This window comes from Felis catus, chromosome C2 (genome assembly GCF_018350175.1).
Source record: "Felis catus isolate Fca126 chromosome C2, F.catus_Fca126_mat1.0, whole genome shotgun sequence".
Lineage (NCBI taxonomy): Eukaryota > Metazoa > Chordata > Mammalia > Carnivora > Felidae > Felis > Felis catus.
The window spans coordinates 158,428,897-158,455,249 of NC_058376.1; the positions used below are offsets into that span (position 1 = coordinate 158,428,897).

Here is a 26,353-nt window from a genome sequence, read left to right on the forward strand (position 1 = left end):
GGAAGTAGCGGTACGAGCGGGTCAGCCATTATTCTGGTCCTCGGCCGCAGTTGCGTCCTGTTCCCGTGTCATCTCTTGGAGTTCTGGTGCCCGGGCGGCGGTACCTAAGGCCGGAAGCGCAGCGGGAATCCCGGGTGAGCGGGGTAAGCTGGGGTCGGGTGGGCGGCCGGAGAAGCGGGCATGAGCTCCCTAGGGCAGCGCACACCTAGCCGGCCCCCCTCCTGGCCACTGGCCCCCAGCACGGCCCCTACTCAGTTCCGTGTTGGCGTGGACGCCGTGGCTTGGACTGGGCAGATGGCGGCGTGGGGAAGGTAGTGAAGACAGCACCTGTGAGTCTTTGTGTGTCTGTGGTGCTCGAGTCAAACAATGAGGACAGCTGCCTCAGTAGCCGGGCCTTTCTGCTTTTCCCCAGTCTTTTCTGAGGCTGGTAGAGACAGCTTGGGAGTTCCTAGAGCCGTGGCAACCAGACTCCTGGGGACCTTTTTGTTTTTTGTTTTTTGGTAGGGATGGATTAATTTTTATCTTTTAATTTTGTGTTATAATGGTGTTTAAAAAGCATACTTACACCACCCATGCCGCCATTATTTAATATATATATTCATTCATTTATTTTGAGAGAAAGAGAGAGAATCCCAAGCAGGCTCTGCTCTGCGTTGTCAGCGCAGAGCCGGATGCAGTGCTCCATCTCAACAACCGTGAGTGAGATCATGACCTTAAATGAAATCAGGAGTCTGTTGGCTAGCCCACTGAGCCACCCAGGTGCCCCAAAGGAATATATTTTAAAGCTAAGTACTGACACTGTAAGCTCGGAGTAAATGCCATCCTTTGCAAGAAAGGTCATTGCCAACCTCTGTTAGTCACTGTGTATAGTTACTGTATTTTTTGTTTTACAGTTTGCCAGATTAAATCTTTGTAATGAACTGGTGTTTGGAAACTTTTGCTTTAGAATGGATGTTGTTTGGCTTTCAGAAGTCTTTTAGATGGAAGTATTTTGGACTTTTGGAATTAAAATCCCTGATTTCAGAATTTACTCCCACATATAACCAGTCAAATGGCCTTGAGTGAATTACTTAGCTCTTCTGAGCCTTCTCTTATTCTTTTTTAACTCAGAGCTCACAAATGTTTTGTGGGAAGTAAACAAAATGTATGTTGTAAGATTTATTTATATCTGTGAAGGAAGAGTAGAGTTCTAATAATTTACCATAGAAGATCCTTTTCTCCCCTTTTATTTATTTTTCTCAAAATAAACTTTAGTTTTTAGAGCAGTTTTAGTTTCACACCAAAAGTGAGCAGAAAGCACAGAGATTTTCCATATACTTCCCTCATTCATGCACAGCTTCCCCCACTTATAACATCCCCCATAGACTGGTACATTTGTTAAAATCGATGAAACTACGTTGTCATGTCATAATCACCCAAATTCTATAGTCATTACATTAGGGTTCACTCTTGGTGGTATACATTCTATGGGTTTGGACAAATGTAAAATGACATATATAATGTATCCACCATTATGGTATCATGCAGAGTGGTTTAACTGCCCTAAAAATCCTCTCTGCTCTGCCTGTTCATCCCTCTCTTTTCCCACCCCCTGGCAACCATTGATATTTTTACTGACTCTGTAGTTTTACCTTTTTTTGAATGCCATGTATTTGGAATTGTACAGTAGATTGTCTCTTCAGACTGGTTTCTTTCACTTAGTAATGGGCATTTTAAGATTCCTCCACATCTTTTCATGGCTCGATAGCTCATTTCTTTTTGGTGCTGAATAATATTCCGTTGTTGGAATGTATCACATTTATCCATTCACCATGTGAAGGACATCTCAGTTGCTTCCAGATTTTGGCAATTATTTATAATGCTGCTATAAACATTTGTGTGCAGATTTTTGTGTGGACATATGTTTTTAACTCCTTTCAATAAATACCAAAGGGCATGACTGCTGGATTGTATGTTAAAGAGTATGTTTAGTTTTGCAAGAAACTGCCAAAACAGTCTTCCAAAGTTGGCTGTACCATTTTGCATTCCCACCAGTAATGAATGAGAATTCCTGTTACTTCACATCCTCACCAGCTTTTGGTGGGGTTAGTATTCTGGATTTGGCCGTGTTAATAGGTGTGTAATGGTATTTCACTGTTGTTTTGACTTTCATTTCCCTGGTGGCGTATGATGTGGAGCATCTTTGTATATTCTTGTTTAGAATGTGTATATCTTCTTAAAATTTTTTTTTTTAACATTTTATTTATTTTTGAGACAGGGAGAGACAGAGCACGAACAGGGGAGGGTCAGAGAGAGGGAGACACAGAATCTGAAACAGGCTCCAGGCTCTGAGCTGTCAGCACAGAGCCTGACGCGGGGCTCGAACCCACGGACCGCGAGATCATGACCTGAGCCGAAGTCGGCCGCTTAACCGACTGAGCCACCCAGGCGCCCCAAGAATGTGTATATCTTCTTTGGTGAAGTGTTGGTTAAGGTCTTTGGGCCATTTTTTAATTGAGTTGTTTGTTTTCTTATTGTTGAGTTTTAAGAGTTCTTTGTATAATGTATAAAAAGGTTAACAGTCCTTTATCAGATTAAGTGTGTCTTTTGCAAATATTTTTCCCAGTCTATGGCTTGTTATCTCACTCTCTTGACATTGTCTTTCACAGTGCAGAAGTTTTTAAATTTTATCAAAGTTCAGTTTATTATTTTTTTTCACGAATCACACTTTTGTGTTGCATCTAAAGAGTCATCACTATACCCAAGATCATTTAGGTTTTCTTCTGTTATCTTCTAGGAGTTTCATAGTTTTGCATTTCACATTAAAAAAATTTTTTTTTGGATGTTTATTTATTTTTGAGAGAGAGGGAGAGACAGAGCACGAGCAAGGGAGGGGCAGAGAGAGAGGGAGACACAGAATCCAAAGAAAGCTCCAGGCCCCCAACTTTCAGCAGAGAGCCTGACATGGGGCTCGAACTCACGAACTGTGAGATCATGACTTGAGCTGAAGTCAGATGCTTAACCAACTGAGCCACCCAGGTGCCTCTTGCATTTCACATTTAGATCCGTTTTGAGTTATTTTTGTGAAGGGTGTAAGATTTGTGTCTAAGTGATTTATTTATTTACTTATTTATTTATTTAGTAAGTCAGTAAGTAAGTATGTGGATGTCCAGTTGTCTTGGTACCATTTGTTGAAAAGACTCTTTATTCCATTGTATTTCCTTTGCTCCTTTATCAAATAACAGTTGACTATATTTATGTGGATCTATTTATGGGCTCTCTATTCTGTTCCATTAATTTGTTCTTTCACCAATACCACACTGTCTTCATTACTTCATGTTGTATGGTGTCAGTCCTTCTACTTTGTCCTTTTTTTGAATGTTTTGTTGGCTATTCTGGGTCTTTTGCTTCTTGTATAAACTTCAGAGTGAGTTTGTTGGTGTCCACAAAATAACTTGCTGAGATTTTGATTGGCATTGCATTGAATCTGTAGATAAATTGGAAACAACTGGCACTTTGGCAATATTGAATCTTTCGGTCTGTGAACATGGAATAGAAATCCTTTTTGAAAGTTCCTTTCCATTACCCACACCCAGATCAATTGCCAAGAACTGCTCAGTTTTTCTCAATTGTTTTATCCTTACTGCTGATTAGTGTAGAATTTCATCATTTGTTTAGACTATTGCAAAAACTTTACTGGCCTTCCTAAGATCCAGTCCTCCCTCCCCCATCATTCCTCCTATATAGATTTCTGACCTTGTTAGTTAGTACTTCCTTCACACTTCGAGTGGGAAAATCCTAACTCTGACACAAAACCCAGAGCCATAAAAAAAAAAAAAAAAAAGAATGATTGCATGGTGAAACAAATATAAAGAAAGTCACATGAGATATATGGCAAAGACATGACAAAGGAAAAACTTGCCACTCCTATCGTAACAAAGGACTAATTTTCCTTTTAAAAATACACTCATTTACTCAAAATGCAAGTTAGATTTGGTGAAGGAGTGAGGAAAAAGGTACTCCCATATTGCTCATGCTGGAAGTGTAAATTGTAAATTAGTCCAGGCCCAATGAAGGACTAATTGGCAATATCAAAATTATAAAGTCACATAAATTTTGATCCAGCAATTCTGCTTCGAGGAACTTTTCATGTGTATGCCTACCCACATGCAAATTGATAGATGCCCAGAGTTTTTCATGAGAATATTGTTAGTTAGAAAAGATTAAAAACTGCCCATCTGTGATAGAGTGGGTAAATAAATTATGATACACCCATACAGCAATACTATGCATCGGTAAAAAGACAGGAGGAGCTATGTGTGATAGGAAAGATCTCTAGGATACATTTTTTTTTTTTTAAACAGATTTTATTTTTAAGTAATCTTAGGTAATCTACATCCAACCTAGGGCTTGAACTCACAACCCCAAGATCAAGAGTTGCATGCTGCACTGACTGAGGCAGCCAGGCATCCCTAAGATACATTGTTAATTGAGAAAAGGAAGATGTAGTACATGACTCATGGTGTCCTATCATTTATGAAAAAATATATATATTATACATTGTTTTATATATATATGCACATACACACATAATAACTGTAAAGATACATAAGATAAATAAGAAACTAATGGGAAGAGGGAAACTTTACACAGTATGCATTTTATAATTTAAAACTTTGAATCAGTATTACCTATTTTAAAAAATAACAAAAAATATAAAGTAAAATCTCTATTGGTTGCTTATCACATATAGTATGTGATCACCTCTTTGTACTGCCTCTTAAGAGCCTTTAGAATTTGACTTCTGTTTACTTCTCGACTCTACTCCCATGGCCTTACCTCCAGAGTTTACTTTACTTCTCTGGTTTGCAAAGTACATTTTTTGTTTTGTTTTGTTTTGTTTTTCCTCTTTCTTTTTTCTTTTTTTTTCAAAGCACATTTGTAATAGAGCTATACTGTCATCCCCATGCTTTTGAAAATATAGTTTCTTTATTCCTGGAATGGCTTGCCTAATACTCCAGTGGTCTTTATTTTTCTTTAAAGCCCAATCCAAAATTACCTTCCATGAATTCTTTCTGTACTTGTATGACCTCCTATTAATTTTACTTATACATTATATTGAAATTGTGTTTACATTTCTGCCTCCTCTGTTCAGTTATATACATGCTCCTTAAGGGTCCGAGTGTTAAATAAAATTAGTGAGAGTGCATTCGTATGTCATTGATAGTGTTTTAACCGTTATGACTTTAAAAGCTTAAAACTATTCTCATCTTCCAGCCCAACAGTTTTTTGTTTCTGGGAATTTTTCCTGAAAAAATAAGCAGAGGTAGAACCAAAAATTCATCAGCAAAGATGTTCATTGTGGCCTAATTTATAATAAGAGGAAATTATAAATAATTTAATTGTTTAACAATAGGGGACTACTTAAGTATGCATCGTCTCATGTGCTCCTAAAATAATGATAAAGACTATGTGATGTTATGTTCATGAGATAACATGTGAGAAGCAAGTTACAGAGCTGTACTATTGGTTCCAATCATGTGATCCAAATTGGTACAGGGAGAAATGATCAGAAGAATATAGTACAAAACAATAGCAGTGATTATTCTCTGGTTTTGTGTGTCTTTTCTGATTTTACAAATTTTATGTTTTGTAATGAGAACAATAAATGTTATTTCTAAAAAAAGAAGATTTTTAGAGAGCAGCAAGCCTAAGTTTTGTATAATAAAAGTCAAATGTATCCAAATATTTTGATTAATGGATAAACAATTTTCAGAGAATCCAAAGTATGTACAGTAAAGCTAACTTAGTTCAGCTTTTCTTTGTTAATTGAGAAGGTGTTAGGGTTTTGTCTTCTGTGTATCAGGATTAAGACCATACTTGTTAGGGGCGCCTGGGTGGCTCAGTTGGTTGAACGTCCACCTTCTGCTCAGGTCATGATCTTGTGGTTTGTGGGTTCAAGCCCTGCATTGGGCTCTGTGCTGACAGCTCAGAGCCTGGAGCCTGCTTTAGATTCTGTGTCTCCTTCTCTCTGCGCCCTCCCCTACTTGTGCTCTCTCTGTCTCAAAATAAACATTTAAAAAAAAAAAAAAAAAAAAAAGAAGACCATACTTGTTGACTGCACAGAACATAGGAAAGAGTGCTAATTAAAGAAGGATAGTAACTAATTTTTGAGTCCATATACCAGGCACTGTCCAAAACTTGAAATGCATGTAGATATCAAATTCTCACACAAGCCTCTGAGATAGGAACTGTTATTACCCCTATTTTGCTGGTTAAGAAACTGAGACTCAAAGGGGCGCCTGGGTGACTCAGTTGGTTAAGCGTCTGACTCTTGGTTTCAGCTCGGGTCATGATCTCAAGGTTCGTAGGCTTAAGCCCTGTGTCGGGCTCCGTGCTGACAGTGTGGAGCCTCCTTGGGATTTTCTCTCCATCTCTCTTTGCCCCTCACCTGCTTGTGCGTCCTCTCTCTCGCTCGCTCTCTCTCAAAATAAATAAGCTTAAAAAAAAAAAAAAAGAACTAAAACTCGGAAATGAGGTAACTTATTCAGGGTCACACAGGAGTAGCCAGGATGCCCATTGTTAGAGTGGTAGATAAAGGATTTACTGTAATTAGGTGGAGGAGACACTGTGAATGCAGACTAAAGGAATTTGGGGGCATGTGGGTGGCTCATTCGGTTAAGCATCTGGACTCAAGTCATGATCTCAGGGTTTGTGAGTTCAAGCCCCACATGGAGTTCTGCACTGTAAGCAGAGCCTGCTTGGGATTCTCTTTCTCCCTCTCTGCTCTTCCCCTGCTCGTGTGTGCGCGCACGCGTTCTCTCTCTCAAAATAAATAAATAAACATTAAAAAAAAGACTAAAGGAATTTCATATCTTTGGTTGTAGCAGTGGTCTGGGTAACATGAGTGTCTATGTCTTCAGAGCCTTGGGCAGGGGCTTCTGTCAGAGGAAGCACTGCTCAGCACCTAGAAACTTGTGTTCAGGGAGGTTCTCTTCATCACTAGAAACTGGGGGCTCGAAAACTTGGTTGTTCCTTTGGGTTAATGTTATCAATGACTTCTTGAGGTCTTCTAGATGATGTTCTCCAAGCTTTAAGGAAGAAATCAAGCAAGGATCGAGGGGACCCGGAGAGGAGCCTTTCTTAAATGACAACAATGACAAGAGAAAATTGGGGCCACAATGCTCTGAGACAAGAGGGTCTTGTTAAAGGGAAGGATGATACTTGGAAATGGGGAACCAGCTTCCAAGGAAGCAGCTCCTCTGTTTGGGAGACCTCCCACCTGCACTTTAGACAGTTACGTTACCATGAGACATCTGGACCCCAGGAGGCGCTGATCCGGCTCCGGGAGCTCTGTCGCCGGTGGCTGAGGCCAGAAGCACGTACCAAGGCCCAGATCCTGGAGCTGCTGGTCCTGGAGCAGTTCCTGAGCATCTTGCCTGGGGAGATTCGGACCTGGGTGCAGATCCATCGCCCTGGGAGTGGTGAGGAGGCCGTGGCCCTGGTAGAGGAGCTACAGCAAGACCTCGATGGACCAGCACTGAAAGTGAGAAGGGGGGAGGGGAGAGAGTTTGGGATGGAAGGCAGGAGAGAATTGAGCCAGGGCAAGCTGTGCCGGAGGGTGATCCTGTGATTTTCATGAATAATTAATAGCACATTAGCCACCCTAATGCTTATTACAGCAGGTTCATGAGCTATTTCACATCATGGCATATCTGCAGAGAAGTGGATTTATGACTGGGGCCTTGGGCCCAATTCAGAAGTAGCACAAAGGCATTAACTGTGCTTTGTCCTTCTGGGTGATGCTTGCTAATGCTGAGGTTTGGTTCAGTAATCTGAAAAACATAATGTTTCTAAGTATTTCCCTAAACAGAAGCATATGTATTGTTTGTATTAAGTCTGGAAAGGCAAGGGGGAGCAAGACTGAAGCTTTCTTAATCTGGCAGGATCTCCCTATGTGTGCCCCTAGGGATTCTCTGACCCAGGGAATCTTACTTCTGGAAAGATTTTATATTCTTGACCATTAAATTGGAATCTTAATATATTTCCTAGTGTGTGTTAGATCTCTTTCTGTCGATCTGTAGTCCACTAGAAACATTTGTACGTAAGGAAGTCTGAACTTAAGTTCAGACTTAAGTTAACTTAAACTTGGGAATGGCGCCAGGGATGGGCTTGTTTATTTTAATCATAAAAATGAAGAATTTTAGAGCTAAATATTTCATTATAAAGCACTAATCCATCCTCATTTAAGAGATAAAAAAATGGAGACAGAAAAAGTTTCACTCGATTGCATTATGTCAGATAGCTAGCTAGCAACAAAACCATGTGTCGACTCTAGTGTTCCTTCTCTTGGGGCAAGAAGGGATAACAAAGGGGTAAATAGGTAGAAGAGTATATTGAACCTAAGTCTGATCTAAAACCAGGTCTAGAGCCAAAACCCATTCCTTTGTGACTTGTTACTTCCCATTTGATTCTTAGCCCACACCCAGGTGTGGCTTTGTTTCCACCACTCTGTTCAGTCTCAGTGGGGGAGAGGTCACCAGTGCCATGAGTGGAGCTAGAGGGCCAGCTCCATTGTTCTCAAGGCAAAACTTTACTGCTGTTTTGATGCTCCGTACTTGAGGTGGGTCTCTGATCTCATAGTTCTTTCTAGACTGTGGGCAGAAAGAGGTCCATGGTGGTTAGGTGAGTCCATTTTCTGGAGGTACAAGAAGAGTTGGCTTATTTTGTTTTGCTTATTCTCAGGTTCCAGTTCTTGTTCAGGACCAGGACATTCTCCAGGAGGGGATGAGTACTCCAGGAGCAGCAGTTCCTCATGCACCCAGTGGCAGCCACATAGCTGAAATTTGCCAAAATCCTTTTACTGACCCAGTGGTGTTCAATCTCCAGGATCCTCAACATGGTACTTGGTGGCCCTGGCTTTGGACTTTCTCAGAATCTTTATTATGGCTCATCCCTGTACTCCCAGTTAGTTGCTTCCTCTCCTGTCTTGTATATGAAACCCTTGTGGTACCAAGTTCTTTCTGCTCTTCCCTACCTGCCCTTTCCTGGGTCCCTCTTACCTTTAATTTTTTTTTTTAATGTTTATTTTTTTTGAGAGAGGGAGAGAGACAGAGTGCAAGCAGGGGAGGGGCAGAGAGAGAGAGGGAGACACAGGGTCACTCAAAAGGTTTGTAAGTCATTTTATAGCCATCATTGTCTAGACCTGGGAGTTCTGGGTCTTTCTGAATTCTTTGTTTGTCGAAGATACAGGACTTGGAGTAGTGGGCAGGAACAGCAGTAACTTCACATGTAGCTTTTTCTCCTTCCTCAGATTCTCCTGCCCCTGAAGCTTCTGCCCTTTCCCAGGAAGAGAATCCAAGAAATCAATTAATGGCCCTCATGCTCCTAACAGCCCAGCCCCAGGTAAGGTTTGCATTCTCTTTCCTTCCTAAGGTCCTCTCTGCACTACCAAACTGGCTGAGGTGCCCTCTGTCATCCTAATGTTTGGGGCCCAGTCAGTTCTTGTCTCTAAATCACAGTCCAAGCGTTTGGAGGGTAGACTTTATGTGGGGTTTCATTAGGACTCTTTGATTGTTCTTGTTCATCTCAGTAGGGGAGCTCCAAGGCACGGAGAATCTCACATACTCCTGTTATTTCAGGAGTTGGTGATGTTTGAGGAGGTGTCAGTATGCTTCACTTCAGAGGAATGGGAGTGTCTGGGCCCAATTCAGAGGGCCTTGTACTGGGATGTGATGCTGGAGAATTATGGAAATGTGACCTCCCTAGGTAAGGACTCTTTCTTCCCATCATTCTTACCTTTATTTCATTAGTCTTTGTTCTCTGATTATGAAAGTAGTATATTTTGGAATACATAGAATATTAGAAAGAAGAAAATATAACTTTCTTAAACCCACTGTAGACAACTACTATCAAAATTTTGACATATTACCTTTGTTTTTTTTCTATATGAGTTTTTTTATTGGCTACATAATTTGTGCCATAATTCAGCCATTTCCTTATTCTAGATAATTCTCTAATAGTCTATCTCTATACCTAGGGTCTTTCTTTGTTTCTCATTATTTTTTAGAAGTAGAATTACTAGGCTTAAGTTTGAATTGTTATACAGTTCTTGCCTCATACTGCCAAATTCCTTTCCATAGTGATTTCTGGGATCCCCGCGGAGTGTTACATAAGAACGCTTCTTTTGCTCTGCCTTTATTGGTACTGTGTAATCCCATTCTTTTAAATTGTCGCTGGTAGGATTTTCTAAAGTTATATCTTTATACTCTAGTGGATTTTTCTGACTATTAATAAAGTAAGAACATTTAAAAGTACTTAGTAGGCATTTGTGCTTCCAATAGACATTAAAATATCTATCATGTGGTGGAAATGATGTGATTCTGTCATTAGCTTATCGTGGTTTGGGAAATGAGCATAGAAAGAATAAACAAAGCAGAGTAAAATAAGAATAAACAAAGCAGAGTATAAGAGTGTGATAAATCTTTTCAGATGGAAATGAAGGGGACAAAGCAACCATTACCGTTTCTGGGATTAGGAAAGGCCATAAAAGAGGTAGCTTTGGGGGTGCCTGGGTGGCTCAGTTGGTTAAGCATCCAGCTTTGGCTCAGGTCACAATCTCATGGTTCGTGGGTTCAAGCCCTGCATCAGGCTCTGTGCTGACAGCTCAGAGCCTGGAGCCTGCTTCACATTCTGTGTCTCCCTCTCCCTCTGCCCCTATCTTGCTTGTGCTCTTTCTCTTTCTGTCTCTCAACAATAAATAAATGTTAAAAAAAAAAAAAAAAGTAGCTTTGTGCTGGACTTTGAAGAAAAAGGTAAGATTTTGTTTGGAAAAATAGACATTAAAAATTGAGGAATCAGGGGCGCCTGGGTGGCTCAGTCGGTTAAGCGTCTGACTTCGGCCCAGGTCACGATCTCGCGGTATGTGAGTTCGAGCCCCGCGTCGGGCTCTGTGCTGAGTGCTCAGAGCCTGGAGCCTGTTTCAGATTCTGTGTCTCCCTCTCTCTCTGACCCTCCCCTGTTCATGCTCTGTCTCTCTCTGTCTCAAAAATAAATAAGTGTTAAAAAAATTAAAAAAAAAAAATTGAGGAATCAACTAATGCACTGATCGAATTTATACTGAAATACAGATTCATAATATCAGTTTAAATAGCTGCATAGTATGTAGTATTCCATTGTTTATGTATCATGCTTTACCTTGACAGCTTTATGATACTGAATTTCTGTTTAAGAACATTACATGCTTTTCTATTGGTTAAGCACTGCCTTTATGTTTCAGGCCTGTTTAAAATTGTCTTCATCTAGATCTTGTATATTTCAGGTTACATTGGTTCTTCGAAATTGGAGTCTTTTCTGATGTTTTCTAATTAACTATGGTTTACATATGTGAAAATACTGATTTTTTTTTTTTTGCCATGTCTCAACCTTACTATTTTATTGTCTACAGTAATTTATACTGTATATTTTTACAATTAATGAGGATATATCTTTTATGATCTCAGATGTACCGATAGTGGGCCCAACATTCTGTAGATTTTATTTATTTTTTATAAATTTTATTTTTTTAATGTTTTATTATTATTTATTTTGGGGGGAAGGGGCAGAGAGAGAGGGAAACAGAGCATCTAAAGTGGGCTCCGCGCTGATGGCAGAGAGCCTGATGTGGGGCTCGAACCCATGAACTGTGAGATCAAGTTGGATGTTTAACAGACCAAGCCACCCAGGTACCCTAAGTCCCAGTAAATTTTTTTTTAAATGTTTATTTATTTTTGAGAGATAGAGACAGACAGAGTGTGAGCAGGGGAGGGGCAGAGAGAGAGGGAGACACAGAATGTGAAGCAGGCTCCAGGCTCCAAGCTGTCAGCACAGAGCCCAACATGGGGCTCAAACTCACAGACCATAAGATCATGACCTGAGCTGAAGTCTGATGCTTAACTGGCTGAGCCACCCAGGCACCCCTAGATTTTATATTACATGTTACCAAACTGCTTTCTACCAGTGATGTACCAATTTACATTCCCATGAAAAGAGTAAAAGAGGGCCCATTTCTCTTATACGTGCTTATGATTTGATCATTGTTTTAAATCTCTGCTGGGTAGATGACATACTATTTTTCTGGTTGTCATTTCTTTGATTATTGTGTGGGGAAATCCTTTCACATGTTTATTGGTTTCACTCCTATTCGTATACTTTCTACATATTTCTTTTATTTATTAAACTGCTGACCCTTTGTCAAGTATTGCGTATATTTTTCCCATTTTTTTGCCTTTTAATGTTATTTATGAGTTGTTTTTTTTTTAAGACCTAGAAAATCTTTTATGGTAGCATTAAACTTAGCAGTGTTTTCCTTTATAGTCTTTGTTGTCTTCTCAGTAAAATTGTTTTTTAAAAAATCACTCATATTTTTTTCGGATACTTGTACTGTTTCATTTTTTTTTAATGTTTAATTTAAACATTTGTTAATGTTTATTTTTAATAATGTTATTTTTGAGAGAGAGAGGGTACAAGCAGGAGAGGGACAGAGAGAGGGGGACAGAGCATCCAAAGCAGGTTCTGCACTGACAGCAGAGATCCCAATACAGGGCTTGAACTCTCAAACCGTGAGATCATGACCTGAGCCATTCGGACACTTAACTAACTGAGCCACCCAGGTGCCCCTACTGTTTCATTTTTACATTTAAGCTTTACATGATCTAAAATTTATCTTGGTCTACAGAATGACATAGGAACCCAGTTTTTTTTTTAACCCAAATGACTTTTAGTAGTTGCAATGCTATTTACTCAATAATCCATCTTTTCTAAGAGTTTTTTAAATGTTTTATGAGTAAATTGGTGAATTTTATGAACACTCACCATGGATCCGTATAACTCATGCTGTAAGCCAAAATAAATTCTCGATTAGTCTAAGAGTTAAACTAAAGAAGAAGGAGGAGGAGGAGGAGAGGAGGAGGAGGAAAGGGAGGAGGAGGAGGAAATGGAATTGCTTATTCTAGCTCTTTGAGGAAAGAGAAGTTTGAATCAACTTTATTAAATAAGATACTCTTTAACTGCAGTGTTGTTGGGGCTTTAGCAAGCAGATACCCAGGTGTTTATGCCCTTTGACCTAGTGATTTTCATTTGAGGAGGATACCTTAAGGAGATTGTTCAGAAAGAGGAAAATAAATAATATGTCTAATAGTGCCAGTAAAGTATTTATAATGGTTAAAAGTTGAGCACAAGCAAATTCACCAAGATAGAGAAAGTACTAAGCAAACTGTGGTGTTTTGACTTGGCATTATACTATGACATTATCAAATATGACAATTCTGTGCACTCAGTTTCCATGCATGGATAAACTGGTAGAAAAGCAGATTCTCAGATGGCTTGCATACACTGCTTCAATATGTAAAAGATTTGTATACGTTTATTTAAGAGATTGGAATAGAATTTGAAGGAAATTAAAGAAATAGTACTTCCTGTGTCAAAGTTAGCCCCTGCCTTCAAACATTCAAATTGGATTGGTAGACATTTACACTAATAATTACAATACCCTGTAGCAGATGCTATATAATAAAATGTGCACAAGCGTGGGAGCCCATAGGAGCTTGGGATGGTGGAGGGACTGGGAGAGTGGGGGCAGGGGTGGGTGGCTCAGGGAAAGATTTATAGAGGGGGTGACTTTTTATTTTAATAACAGTTTTATTGAGATACAATGTACGTACCATGTGGCTCACCCAATTAAAGGTTACAGTGCTTTAATTAGTATACACACAGAGCTGTGCGACCCTCACCACAATTAATTTTATAACAGTTCATCACTCCAAAAGAAACCTTATATCATATAGCAGTCATATTCATTTCACCCAACTGCCCCTCCAACCCAGCCCTAGGCAACCACTGATCTGCTTTCTGTCTCTCTAGATTTGCCTGTTCTATGGACATTTTATGTAAATGAAATCACACAGGTCTTCTGCAGCTGCTTGGCGTAATGTTCTCAAGGTTCATCCATGTTATAGCATGTATTAATACTTTATTCCTTTTATCTGTTTATTTATTATTATTTTTGAATGTTTTTATTTATTTTTGAGAGACGGAGAGACCGAGCATGAGTGGGAGACAGAGAGAGAGGGAGACACAGAAGCCAAAGCAGGCTCTGGGCTCTGAGCTGTCAGCACAGAGCCCAACATGGGCTTGAACTGGTGAACCGCGAGATCATGACCTGAGCCAAAGTCGGACACTCAACTGACTGAGCCACCCACGCACCCCTACTTTATTCCTTTTAATGATATTCTCTTGTGTGTATATATCACATTTTCTTGATTCATTCATCAGTTGATGGTCATTGAAAAATGTTGTTCCACCTTTGAGCTGTTGTATAAACAACACTGCTGTAAATATTTGTGTACAAGTTTTTCTGTGGATGTGTATATTTTTATTTCTCTTGGAAGTATACCAGGGAGTGGAATTTCTGGGTCATATGGTAACTCTATGTTTAATCATATAAGGAGCTGACACTTCCAAAGTTGCTGCACCATTTTACACTCTCACCAGTAGTGTATAAGGGTTCCAATTTCTCCAGATCTTTCCCAGCTTTATTATCACACTTTCTGATTTAGCCATCTTAGTAGGTCTAAAAAGATCTCATTGTGGTTTTCATTTGCATTTCCCTGATGGCTAAAGATGTTGTGCAACTTTTCACGTGCTTATGGGCTGTTTGTGTGTCTTTGATGCAATGTCTTTTCATTATTCTTTGCCTATATTTTAATTGGGTTGTCTTTTTATTGTTGATTTGTAGGAGTTTTTATATTTTAGATACAAATACCTTACCAGATATGGGACTTTCAAGTATTTTCTCCCATTCTGTGAGTTGTCTTTTCACTTTCTCAGTGGTGTCCTTTGAAACACAAACGTTACTGATTATGATGACTTTCAGTTTACTTTTTCTTTTGTTGCTTATGTTTTGGTATCATCTAAGAAACTATTGCCTAATCCAAGGTCATTAAAATTTATGTCTATGTTTTCTTCTAACAGTTTTATAGTTTTAGTTCTTATGTTTAGGTCTCTTTGATCCATTTTGAGTAATTTTTGTATATGGTGTGATTAAGGTCCAACTTCATTCTTTCCATGTGCCTATTTCATTATCTCAGGACCATTTTTCCCCATTGAATTGTTTTGGTACCCTTTTTTTTTTTTTTTTTTTTTTAATTTTTTTTTTCAATGTTTATTTATTTTTGGGACAGAGAGAGACAGAGCATGAACGGGGGAGGGGCAGAGAGAGAGGGAGACACAGAATCGGAAACAGGCTCCAGGCTCCGAGCCATCAGCCCAGAGCCTGACGCGGGGCTCGAACTCACGGACCGCGAGATCGTGACCTGGTTGAAGTCGGACGCTTAACCGACTGCGCCACCCAGGCGCCCCTGGTACCCTTTTTTAGGATCAGTTAACCATAAATCAGTCCAGCTTATTTCTGGACTCTCAGTTCTATTCCTTTGATGGTATGTCCATCTTATGTCAGTGGCACCCTGTCTTATTACTGTTGTTTTGAAGTATATTTTTTTTTAAAGTTTATTTATTTATTTTGAGAGAGAGAGAGAGAATGAATGTGTGTGTTAGTGGGGGAGGGGCAGAGAGAGAGGGAGAGTGAGAATCCCAATATCAGTGCAGAGCCTGATGCAGCGCTTGTTATCTCACATCATGACCTAAGCCAAAATCAAGAGTCCAACCCTTAACCTACCGAGCCACCCAGGTGCCCTTGAAGTACATTTTAAAATTAGGAAGTATGAGGGCCACCTGGGTGGCTCAGTTGGTTAAGTGTCCAACTCCTGGTTTTGGCTCAGGTCATGATCTCACGGTTCGTGAGTTCGAGCCCCACGTTGGACTGTGCACTGATGGTACAGAGCCTGCTTGGGATTCTCTCTCTCCCTCTCTCTGTCCCTCTACCGCTCACTCGCTGTTTCTCAAAATAAATAAACATTTAGATAATAAAATTGGGAATTATGAGCCTTTCAACTGTGTTCTTCTTTTTCAATATTGTTTTAGCTGTTCTTGGCCTGTTGAGTTTCCATATTGATTTTAGGATTAGTTTGTCAATTTCTGTGAAGAAGCCATCTGGGATTATGATAGGGATTGCACTGAATTTTTAGATCAATGTGGAGATTATTGCTGTTTTAACAATGTTAAGTCTTCCAGTCCATGAACATGGGATATGTTGATATGTTGATATGTTTTCATTTATGTAGTCTTTAACTTCTTTAAACAGTGTTTTGTAGTTTTCAGAGTATAAGTTTTGTATTTTTTAAAATTTATGCCTTTCTCCTTCAGCAGCCTTAAAGATTTAAGGGGCAAAATTTTTCAGGGTTATATGATGAGGGAGCATAAGACAAGCTGATACCCTGCAAACACCCTTACCCCAGGTGAGATAATGTGTGACATTCCTCAGGCATTCAGGCTACCTGGAAAGGGAAAAATAATGGTTAACTGATAGAGACCAGTCATGTAGGATATGAGTCTTCATCAGTTTATGAATGTCTTAGTAAATTATAAGAAAAAGGCAATCTTATTAATAGCCTAATCTCCAGAAACCATAGCCTCAGTTTCCCTAACATCACCCTTCCCTCCAATAGTGGTGTGGGGATCGAAGGCAAGAAGGAAATGGCAGATAAGATTAAATTTCCTTATAACCTGCAGCCTGTTGACAGATACTTGAGGCAAATACGGAATATAACATTTCTCCAAGAACTCCCTACTGTCTTAATGTTAATGCCTTACTGGAGGAAAACCAACCTTAGTTTGACAATAGCTAGACCTCCAGTAGCTTATGAGTCCTCTTTAGCATATGAAAGTCCTTCTGGAGGCCTCCCTTTTGTCTTTACCTTCCCCAACTCCAGAGTATATAACCAGTCACTCTTCACAACTCTCGTGCAGCTCTTTCTGCCTAATAAAATCACCTTTTTGCACCCTTCCCCCAAATCAGTCAATCAATCAATCAGTTTATTCCTAAGTCTTTTACTCTTTCTTAGGCTGTTTTTCTTGATTTCCCTTTAGGATCGTTCAGTACTAGCATGTAGAAATCCCACTGATTTTTGTTTATTGATCTTGTATCCTGAAATCTTTCTGTACTTATTTAGTTCTAACAGTGTTTTTTGGTAGATTCTTTAGGATTTTCTTTTTTTTTTTTTTCTTTTTTAAATGTTTATTTTGTGAGAGATAGATCGTGAGCAGGGGAGGAGCAGAGAGAGAGAGAGGGAGAGAGAGAATCCTAAGCAGGCTCCGCGCTGTCTGTGTAGAGCCCTACATGGGACTCAATCTCACTAACTATGAGATCATGACCCGACCGGAAATGAAGAGTTAGATGCTTAACTGACTGAGCTACCCAGGTGCCCCTTTAGGATTCTACATGTAAGATCTTGTCATCTGCAAAGAGAATAGTTTTACTTGTTCCTTTTCAATCTGGATGACTTTTATTTTTTTCTCTTGCCTCATTCCCTTGCTAAAACCTGCAGTATATATTGCATAGAAGTGGCAAGAGCAGAAATCCTTTTCTTGTTACTGTTCTTAGAGAGAAAGCATCAGTCGTTCATCATTATAATGTTAGCTTTCGATTTTTTTGTAGGTCTCTGAACTTCCCTTATATTCCTACTTTGTTATTCATGAAGGGTTGTTGGATTTTTACCAGATGCTTTTTCTGCATCTGTTGAGATGATTATGTGATTTTTGTCCTTCAATCCACTGATATGATGTATTACATTAATTGATTTTCCAAAATTATACCAACACTGCTTTCCTGTGATAAATCCCACTTGGTCATGGTGTATAATTTTTTTCATGTGTTGCTGGATTAAGTTGGCTAATATTCTGTTGAGAATTTTTAGGTCTATATTCATATATTTGTAGGTTTCTTTCTTTTCCTTTTTCTTTTTTTTGTGATATCTTTTTCTGGTTTTGGCATCAGGGTAATACTGATCTCATAGAATGAATTGTAAAGTGGTCCCAACTCTTCTCTTTCTTGGAAGAGTTTGTGAAAAATTGGTATTAATTTTTTTTTTTTTTTGGTGTTAATTTTTTTTAAAGGTTGTTAGAATTCATCAGTGAAGGGACGCCTGGGTGGCTTGGTCGGTTAAGCGTCTGACTTCGGCTCAGGTCATGATCTCACGGTCCGTGAGTTCGAGCCCTGCGTCGGGCTCTGTGCTGACCGCGCAGAGCCTGCAGCCTGTTTCAGATTCTGTGTCTCCCTCTCTCTCTGCCCCTCCCCTGTTCATTCTCTGTCTCTCTCTGTCTCAAAAATAAATAAACGTGAAAAAAAAAAGAAAAAAAAAAAAAAAGAATTCATCAGTGAAACATTCTGGGCCTGGGCTTTTCTTTGCAGGTTTTTGTTTTTTTTTTGTTTTTTTTGTTTTTTATTATTATTATTATGGAGTCAATCTCTTTTTATAGATCTATTCAGATTTTCTGTTTCTTTTTGAGTCCCTTTTAGTAATTTGTGTCTTTCTAGGAATTTGCCTATTGCATCTTAAATTGTTCAATTTAAGCATTTCTAGTATTCCCTTATAATCCTTTTTATTTCTGTAATATTTGGTAATGTCCAGAGAGGGTGATTTTTGAGCTTAAGGGTGTAGGTATTGGGCTTGTAGTGAATTGAGAAGAGGAAGAACGACAATTCAGGAAGAGAAAAAAGCATGGGCACTGATAGGAAAGCAAAAACATGACATGTTTGGGCATCTGCATGTAGTTCTTTCTGGCTAGAGTCTAGGGGCATAAAGAGTACTGGTAAAAAATAAAGCCAGAAAGATAGGCAGGAAGTAGATGAGGGCATCTCTTGGGCTATGCTGGTTATTTGTGCTTTATCCTGTAGGTAGTTAAGAATCATTTGTTTTGAACAGGTGAGTGACACGGTCAGATTTACTTATTGGAAAGATAATTGGCGATGGAGTGGACATGGATTAAAGAGGGGAGGCTTGGAAGTAGAGAAGCCTGTCTGTTTCTTGTAGACTTCATTCAAGATTGCAGAAAGTAATCAGATTCCTCTATCAATCTGACATTTTTCTACCAAGTCCTCTAAAGCTCAATAGGCCTACAGGTTGTGTGATTTCCATACTGAAATTTCAGATAGTTTAACTAGCAAATTACTGTGTATACAAGAATTGGCTGATTTCCCTTTTTTTTTTTTTTAAGAATTTTAATCATTTTTTTCCTTTCAAGACATTTGGAATATTGAATATGAATTTTAAGGCATTTCTGTCTTTTTGTTTTCAAGTAAACACTATGCCCAAAGTGGGGCTCAAATTCATAACCCCAAGATCAAGAGTTGCATGCTTGGGGTGCCTGGGTGGCTCAGTTGGTTAAGCGACCGACTCTTGGTTTTGGTTCAGGTCATGATCTCGCAGTTCGTGAGTTCAAGCCCTCCTCTGACTGCGCTGACAGTGTGGAACCTGCTTGGAATTCTCTCTCTCTCTCTCTCTCTCTCTCTCTCTCTCTCTCTCTGCCCCTTCCCACTAGCTCTCTCTCAAAATAAATAAATAAACTTAAAAAAAAAAAGACTTGCATGCTTCACTGACTGAGCCAGCCAGACGCCCCAAGAATTGCTAATTTCTTAAACAATTTTTCATCTCAGTTAACCACTTACAACACTTCTACTCCCTAAAAGCACTTCTACTCCTTTAAAACACTTCTACTTCCACTTAAAGAGAATCTTCCTGAGACCAGCATCCTGCTTAAACTGTGAAACCATTCCTTCATCCAATCACTGTGGATAAGGAAACTGGAGTACCAATACTGGATAGGACACATGCTCATCCCTATAGCCAGATGAAATAGTTTGATTGACAGCCCTGCCTGAATCCTGGAGAAAGGGGCAGTCGAGATGAGATAGGAAAACCTGACCTAAGGATGTAATTTAAGTTAACATTTATTGAATATTTTCTATCTTTACCATCTCATAAATTAAAGAAGTTTATAATGAAATAAAATGGCTACTCCTTTCCTATGTCTTTTCTCTCTATTTAGGTAGAAGAAGAGTGTTGTTCTACTCTAGTAGAAGATAATATTACTATTATTCACATTACTTTACTTATTAGGTAATTTGGGGAACTAGTTCATATTTTTTCCTCACGTTTGTGAGGAAAAATGTTTGTAAAAACATTTTCAAAAATATAAGTTCACATTTTATAACATTTGAGAACATCAGAGTAGAAAGGGACTTTGGCAGTTTACTAGTTCAGCTGCATCATTTTGTAGATACGTTTATGTTTTTAAAATGTCTCTATGTTTTTTTCTTTTCATTCTGTATTTCTTCTAATATGAGTCTTAATCAGACCTGATGTTTCTGTGAAATTTTAAAATTTCCATTTCTCAATTTTAAAAGGAATAGTGGGAGTTATATATGAATTCTAAGCATTAAGTTGCTTTTTAGTGGATTTTTTTCCCTGTAGTTTACTTGCTTTCAAACAATTAAAAAATGTTTATGCCCTTGACTCTTCAAAAATTAAAGATTGCCTTTAGGGTTCTTAGGTATATTTTCTCTCCGTTAGAGTTTCCATCTTCCTAGCATGAAGAAAATAAAAAAATAATTCTTTATAAGCCAAATGATTCTCCCTGTTCAATCTGACTTCCTGAGCCTCATGTCTGAACTGCCTACACATGATCTCATGTTATCTCTTTGTTTTTTTCTTGCATCTATTTACTCAACATCATTTATATTTCTCCATCTGCTCCCTGAAGACAAAATGCTTAGAAGTATCTGAGTTCTGTGTTAATCCACTGTGTCAGCCTTGTCAGGGTAGTATTCTGCCTCGTACCTTCATCTCATGAAAAGTTCTTTTTGTATCCATATAAAAGTGTACCTCCTGGCTTGTTTGAAAATCATTTGAAGATCTTGTTCTTACTAACGTAGGGATGTGGTAACATTTGCGTTTTTAATTCCTTTTACCAGAATGGGAGACCATGACTGAGAATGAGGAGGTGACACCAAAGCCAAGCATTTCTCAAAGAGCAGATTCTCAGAAAGGAACATCCAAAAGACTTCAAGGAAGTGTTCCCCAGACCCTTGATTTTGAGGAGGAATGTGAATGGCAAATTGTGGCAAGTCAGTGGGGGACTGAAACAGGGGAAAGAGATACGCTGAAGAAAGGTCCCCTCTGTGAACGAGATACAAAGAAAAGGGCTCTACCAGAAAAACAAGGCCAAAAGTGGAAGGAATTTGGAGAAAGCTTGACTCTAGGTTCAGCTCTTTCTGAAAGTTTAATAGGTAATGAAGGAAAGAAGTTTTATAAATGTGATATATGTTGTAAACATTTCAATAAAATCTCCCATCTTATAAACCATCGGAGAATCCACACTGGTGAGAAGCCTCATAAATGTAAGGAGTGTGGAAAAGGCTTTATTCAGCGCTCAAGCCTTCTAATGCATTTACGCAACCATTCTGGAGAGAAACCTTATAAATGTAATGAATGTGGGAAAGCCTTCTCTCAAAGTGCTTACCTTCTAAACCATCAAAGAATCCACACTGGAGAGAAGCCTTATAAATGTAAGGAGTGTGGAAAGGGCTTCTATAGGCACTCAGGCCTTATTATACATCTAAGGCGCCATTCTGGGGAGAGACCTTACAAATGTAACGAGTGTGGGAAAGTTTTCTCTCAGAATGCTTACCTCATTGATCATCAGAGGCTCCACAAAGGGGAAGAGCCTTATAAATGTAACAAGTGTCAGAAAGCTTTCGTTCTGAAGAAGAGCCTCATTCTACACCAGAGAATCCACTCTGGGGAAAAACCCTATAAGTGTGATGAATGTGGGAAAACCTTTGCTCAGACCACTTACCTTGTTGACCATCAGCGACTCCACAGTGCGGAGAACCCGTACAAATGTAAAGAATGTGGAAAAGTTTTCATTCGAAGCAAAAGCCTTCTCTTACACCAGAGAGTACACACAGAAAAGAAGACTTTTGGTTGTAAAAAATGTGGGAAGATTTTCAATTCAAAGTCAAACCTCATTGACCATAAGAGGATGCACAGCAGAGAGAAACCATATAAATGTACTGAATGTGGGAAAGCCTTTACTCAGAGTGCTTACCTTTTTGACCATCAGAGACTCCACAATGGAGAGAAACCCTATGAATGTAATGAATGTGGGAAAGTTTTTATTTTAAAGAAGAGCCTCATATTACATCAGAGGTTTCACACTGGAGAGAATCTCTATGAGTGTAAAGACTGTGGCAAGGTCTTTGGTTCTAACAGAAACCTCACTGACCATGAGAGACTCCACAATGGGGAGAAGCCCTATGAATGTCGAGAGTGTGGGAAAACTTTCATTATGAGCAAAAGTTTCATGGTCCATCAGAAACTACATACACAGGAGAAATCCTACAAATGTGAGGATTGTGGGAAGGCTTTTAGTTACAATTCAAGTCTGCTCGTACATCGGAGAATCCACACTGGGGAAAAGCCCTTTGAATGCAATGAGTGTGGAAGAGCTTTCAGTTCAAACAGAAACCTCATTGAACATAAGAGAATCCACAGTGGTGAGAAACCCTATGAGTGTAATGAGTGTGGTAAGTGCTTCATTTTGAAGAAAAGCCTCATTGGACATCAGAGGATTCACACAAGGGAAAAATCTTATAAATGCAGTGACTGTGGGAAAGTCTTCAGTTACCGCTCAAACCTTATAGCCCATCAGAGAATCCATACTGGTGAGAAGCCCTATGCATGTAATGAATGTGGGAAGGGCTTTACTTACAACAGAAACCTTATTGAACATCAAAGAATTCACAGTGGGGAAAAAACCTATGAATGTCATATATGTAGAAAAGTTCTTACCTCTAGTAGAAATCTTATGGTACATCAAAGAATCCACACTGGAGAGAAGCCATATAAATGTAATGAGTGTGGAAAAGACTTTAGTCAGAATAAAAACCTTGTTGTACATCAGAGGATGCACACCGGGGAAAAACCATATGAGTGTGAGAAGTGTAGAAAATCTTTTACTTCTAAGAGGAATTTGGTTGGCCACCAGAGAATCCATACAGGGGAGAAACCATATGGGTGTAATGATTGTAGTAAAGTTTTTAGGCAGAGAAAAAACCTTACTGTACATCAGAAAATTCATACAGATGGAAAACTCTGTGAATGTGATGAGTCTGAAAAGGAATTCTCTCAGACTTCAAACCTTCACCTTCAACAAGAAATCCATGCTGTGGAGGGATTCTCTTGGCTCCAAAATGCCAATGAGTCTAAGACAGAGATTCAGAAAATCTAGTGTCATATGTAAAATGGGATAGAATTCCAACCTACCTAAGTAACTGTTAGACAAATGGCAGTATATCATTCTTGCAAGGAAAAAAAATCATGATTGACTCTTTTGTAAACCAGTGATTTGCATGTGGAAGAAAGCTAATGTAGACTTTCAAGACTGCAACAACGTAAACCAAATTCTAGTTAAAGAATACTTTGTTCCAGGCCATTTGTTATGACTCTAGAAAGGGACCTTAGAGCAATTAGACTCTGAAAAAAATTTATGAGATGTAATGATGTAGTTGTAAATGATAGCAAAAATATTTTTGTATTAAAAAATGGACATTGTTTCTGAAAGTGTGTAAATTGTACATTTTAAAAATTGCATCACTGCTACAGAAAGTCTCTGTGGACAGTATGATCGAGACATGTCAGACATGGATGTGGGTGGGCAAGAGTCTGCTGTTTGAGGGCAACTTAAGAAGAGTGCTGTATTTGGAATTAGAAGACCTAGTTTTAGGTCCTGGCTCTTTCTCTTACTAGCTATGTGATGTTGTTAAGTCAGTTTCTAGGCCTCAGTTTCTCTGTGAGTGAAATGTTGATATAATGCCTACCTCACAAGGTTTGAGGATTAAGTAAAGGATGTTTGTGAATGTACTTTGTGAAATAATTTAGTTGTCAATAAAGTTGGATAAAAGAGGTATGGTCAAAATACAGAACATGGCATAATGTAATGTTTGTTCATTACATCAATGAACAATTGAATCCAGGAGCCTCAAAAACACTCATTTTTACAGTAAGAGGAAGTATGGTGGTAGATGGCTAACTTTGGATTTTAATAGTCTAAGAAGACTTTTTAAAAATACAGCTTTCAGAATGAGTTAATAGATAATATGCGTAGTTTGTTTTGATAGCAAAGTATTGGCGTATTATGGAAAAGCAATATTCTGTTCAGCTGTTAACACTGAAGCCAAGGAAAAGTATTTTTCGACCTTCAAATTTGAAACCTAGCAGAAGGTGAATTTCAAAATGGAAGGACAGTCTTATGTTGCTTTCCTTGTTCATAGGGAAAAATCCTTAACCCCAACCCCTGAGCTAATGATCCCTGCCACTTTATTCTCAGTTCTGATCAACATTTCACCATTGCTGACATATGAAAGGTTGTTACTCAAGAAACAACATCCTGTTCCAGTACTCAGTTTACTACATAAGGTTCACAAAGAGCCGAGTTCTTAAAGCTCTAACTAAATCAATTCAGAATCTACCTCTGAGTAATCAGGCCCATCACTCCTTATGAACCAATCTTAGATCTAATTCATCCTGTATTCTTGAATTGCTCATTTTATACTGTAATTTTCAAAATTCCCAATTCTGTAACTGGTCTATAAAAAAACCTTAATATCAAGATTGTGTTTCTAATACTAGTAGTATTAAAGTGGCGTGTTGATAAATGATACTAATTCAGCCCCAGAGTTCCTTGAGGTCTGGTTCCCCATTAGACTGAAAGGTACACAGGAGTGAAAAGTGGAAGGAGTGCAAGATTTAAAGTCGTAAGGCCTGGATACAAGTCAGTTTCTGTCACTTGCCTTGGACAAATGCCTTCATTTCTTGAGCCTTGATTTATCTGTTAAACAGGAAGGTGAAAATCTACCTCACAAAGTTGTTATGAGGTAGTGAATATAAAGCTGCTTTCTATTTGTGCTACAGGAGAATCACTACTGATTGTATAATAATTACAAAGGGAAAGAGGTACTTTTAACAATGGAGAAGCTGGCATTCACCTCTTAACCACTTAAAATACAACATCATTAAGACTGAGGCAAACTACATAATGTGCCTCCTCATGTGATGCAGTAAGCCAAAAGTGTAACCTGGATTTATCAAGCTTCTTAGACCTATTGCCAGTTTACAGGAAATAAAGGAGGCAGAGGACAAGATAAATGGCACCACAAGAAAATTTAGAACACAGGATATTGTATAAGAAAACTGCACTGGATTCTTCAAAAATATGATGAAAAAGGCAGGAGGTGATAATTGTTGAAGCTGAATGAGTATTGGGAGTTCATTGTACTGATGTCTGCTTTTGTATATATATTAACATTTCCAGAATGAAAAGTATAAAAGTGGACAAGGGAGGTTTTTTTTTTTAACTTTTTTTTAACGTTTATTTATTATTGAGAGACTGAGAGACAGACACAGAGCATGAGCAGGGGAGGGGTAGAGAGAGGGGGAGACATAGAATCTGAAGTAGGCTCCAGGCTCTGAGCTGTCAGCACAGAGCCCTACACGGGGCTCAAACTCAAACTACAAGATCATGACCTGAGCCGAAGTCGGTTGCTTAACCAACTGAGCCACCCAGGCACCCCAAGGGAGGTTGTTTTTAAAAGGTATTAAAGAGCCATAAGACAGAAAGAGACTCCTACAAATGCCCAGTTGATTTTTGGCAAAGGTAGAAGAGCAGTTTAGTAGAGGAGAGAGAGCGTTTTCAACAAATGCTGCTGGTGCAATTAGATATCCATAGGCAAAAATACATACATACGTACATTGGAACTATGACTAAGCAAAGAACTCTTAGACTTATATCAAAAACAGGGTCCATAAGAAGAAAATGATAAATTAGACCTCATCACAATTAATTTGCTCTGCAAAGAAACTTTAAGAGTGCCAAGACATAACGGACTTGGGGGGAATAATTGCAAACCATATATCCAACAGGAGTTGTTTTTAGGCTGTATAAAAAATCTCAAAACCCACCAATAATAAATAGATTCAAATAGAAAGTGGGCAAAAGACATGTAAAGATTTCACCAAAGAATAGGTAGCAAATAAATGAAAAGTTGTTCACTATCATTAGCCATTAGGAAAATAAAAGTTAAAAATCACTGTACACCTATCAGAATAGCTTAGAAAAAGGGGACAAAATAATATTACTACATTTTGGCAATGATGCAGAGTAACTGGATCTCATATGTTGCTGGGATTGTTAAATGGTACAGACACTCTTGGAAACAGTTTGGCAGTTGTTTTTTTTTTTTAAGCCTCCCCCCCCCCCCCGCCCCCTGCCTTTTTTTTAAGAGCTAGCATGTTGAGCGGGGGAGAGGTTGGGGGGGGGTGGGGAGAGACAGAGAGAGAGAGAGACAGACAGAGAGAATCTTAAGCAGGCTTCATGCTCAGTG

General features: G+C 38.9%; 1 protein-coding gene across 5 annotated transcripts; it reads left to right on the top strand.

The window, feature by feature from the left end:
- Positions 1–23,896, top strand: ZNF197 (zinc finger protein 197). 5 transcript variants are annotated; one of them, XM_019811046.3, is made up of 6 exons: positions 1–143; positions 7,047–7,525; positions 8,725–8,881; positions 9,275–9,384; positions 9,621–9,747; positions 20,885–23,896. In XM_019811046.3, exons 2-6 carry the CDS (start codon positions 7,127–7,129, stop codon positions 23,200–23,202), a joined length of 3,111 nt encoding a protein of 1,036 aa, XP_019666605.3. In that variant the 5' UTR covers positions 1–143; positions 7,047–7,126; the 3' UTR covers positions 23,203–23,896. The 5 variants fall into 5 exon arrangements, with proteins under 5 accessions (XP_019666605.3, XP_003992344.3, XP_019666608.3 ...); XM_003992295.6 differs by having other exon boundaries at positions 2–143; positions 9,293–9,384; XM_019811049.3 differs by having other exon boundaries at positions 4–134; positions 7,056–7,525.
- The last annotated feature ends 2,457 nt before the right edge of the window (positions 23,897–26,353 follow it).

Excerpts from the sequence above, each read along its gene's own strand:
- ZNF197 (XM_019811046.3), top strand. The coding sequence starts at position 7,127 with ATGACAACAATGACAAGAGAAAATTGGGGCCACAATGCTCTGAGACAA. Across the intron at positions 7,526-8,724 it reads TCGATGGACCAGCACTGAAA|GTTCCAGTTCTTGTTCAGGA; the intron begins GTGAGAAGGGGG and ends GCTTATTCTCAG. Across the intron at positions 8,882-9,274 it reads TCTCCAGGATCCTCAACATG|CTTTTTCTCCTTCCTCAGAT; the intron begins GTACTTGGTGGC and ends CTTCACATGTAG.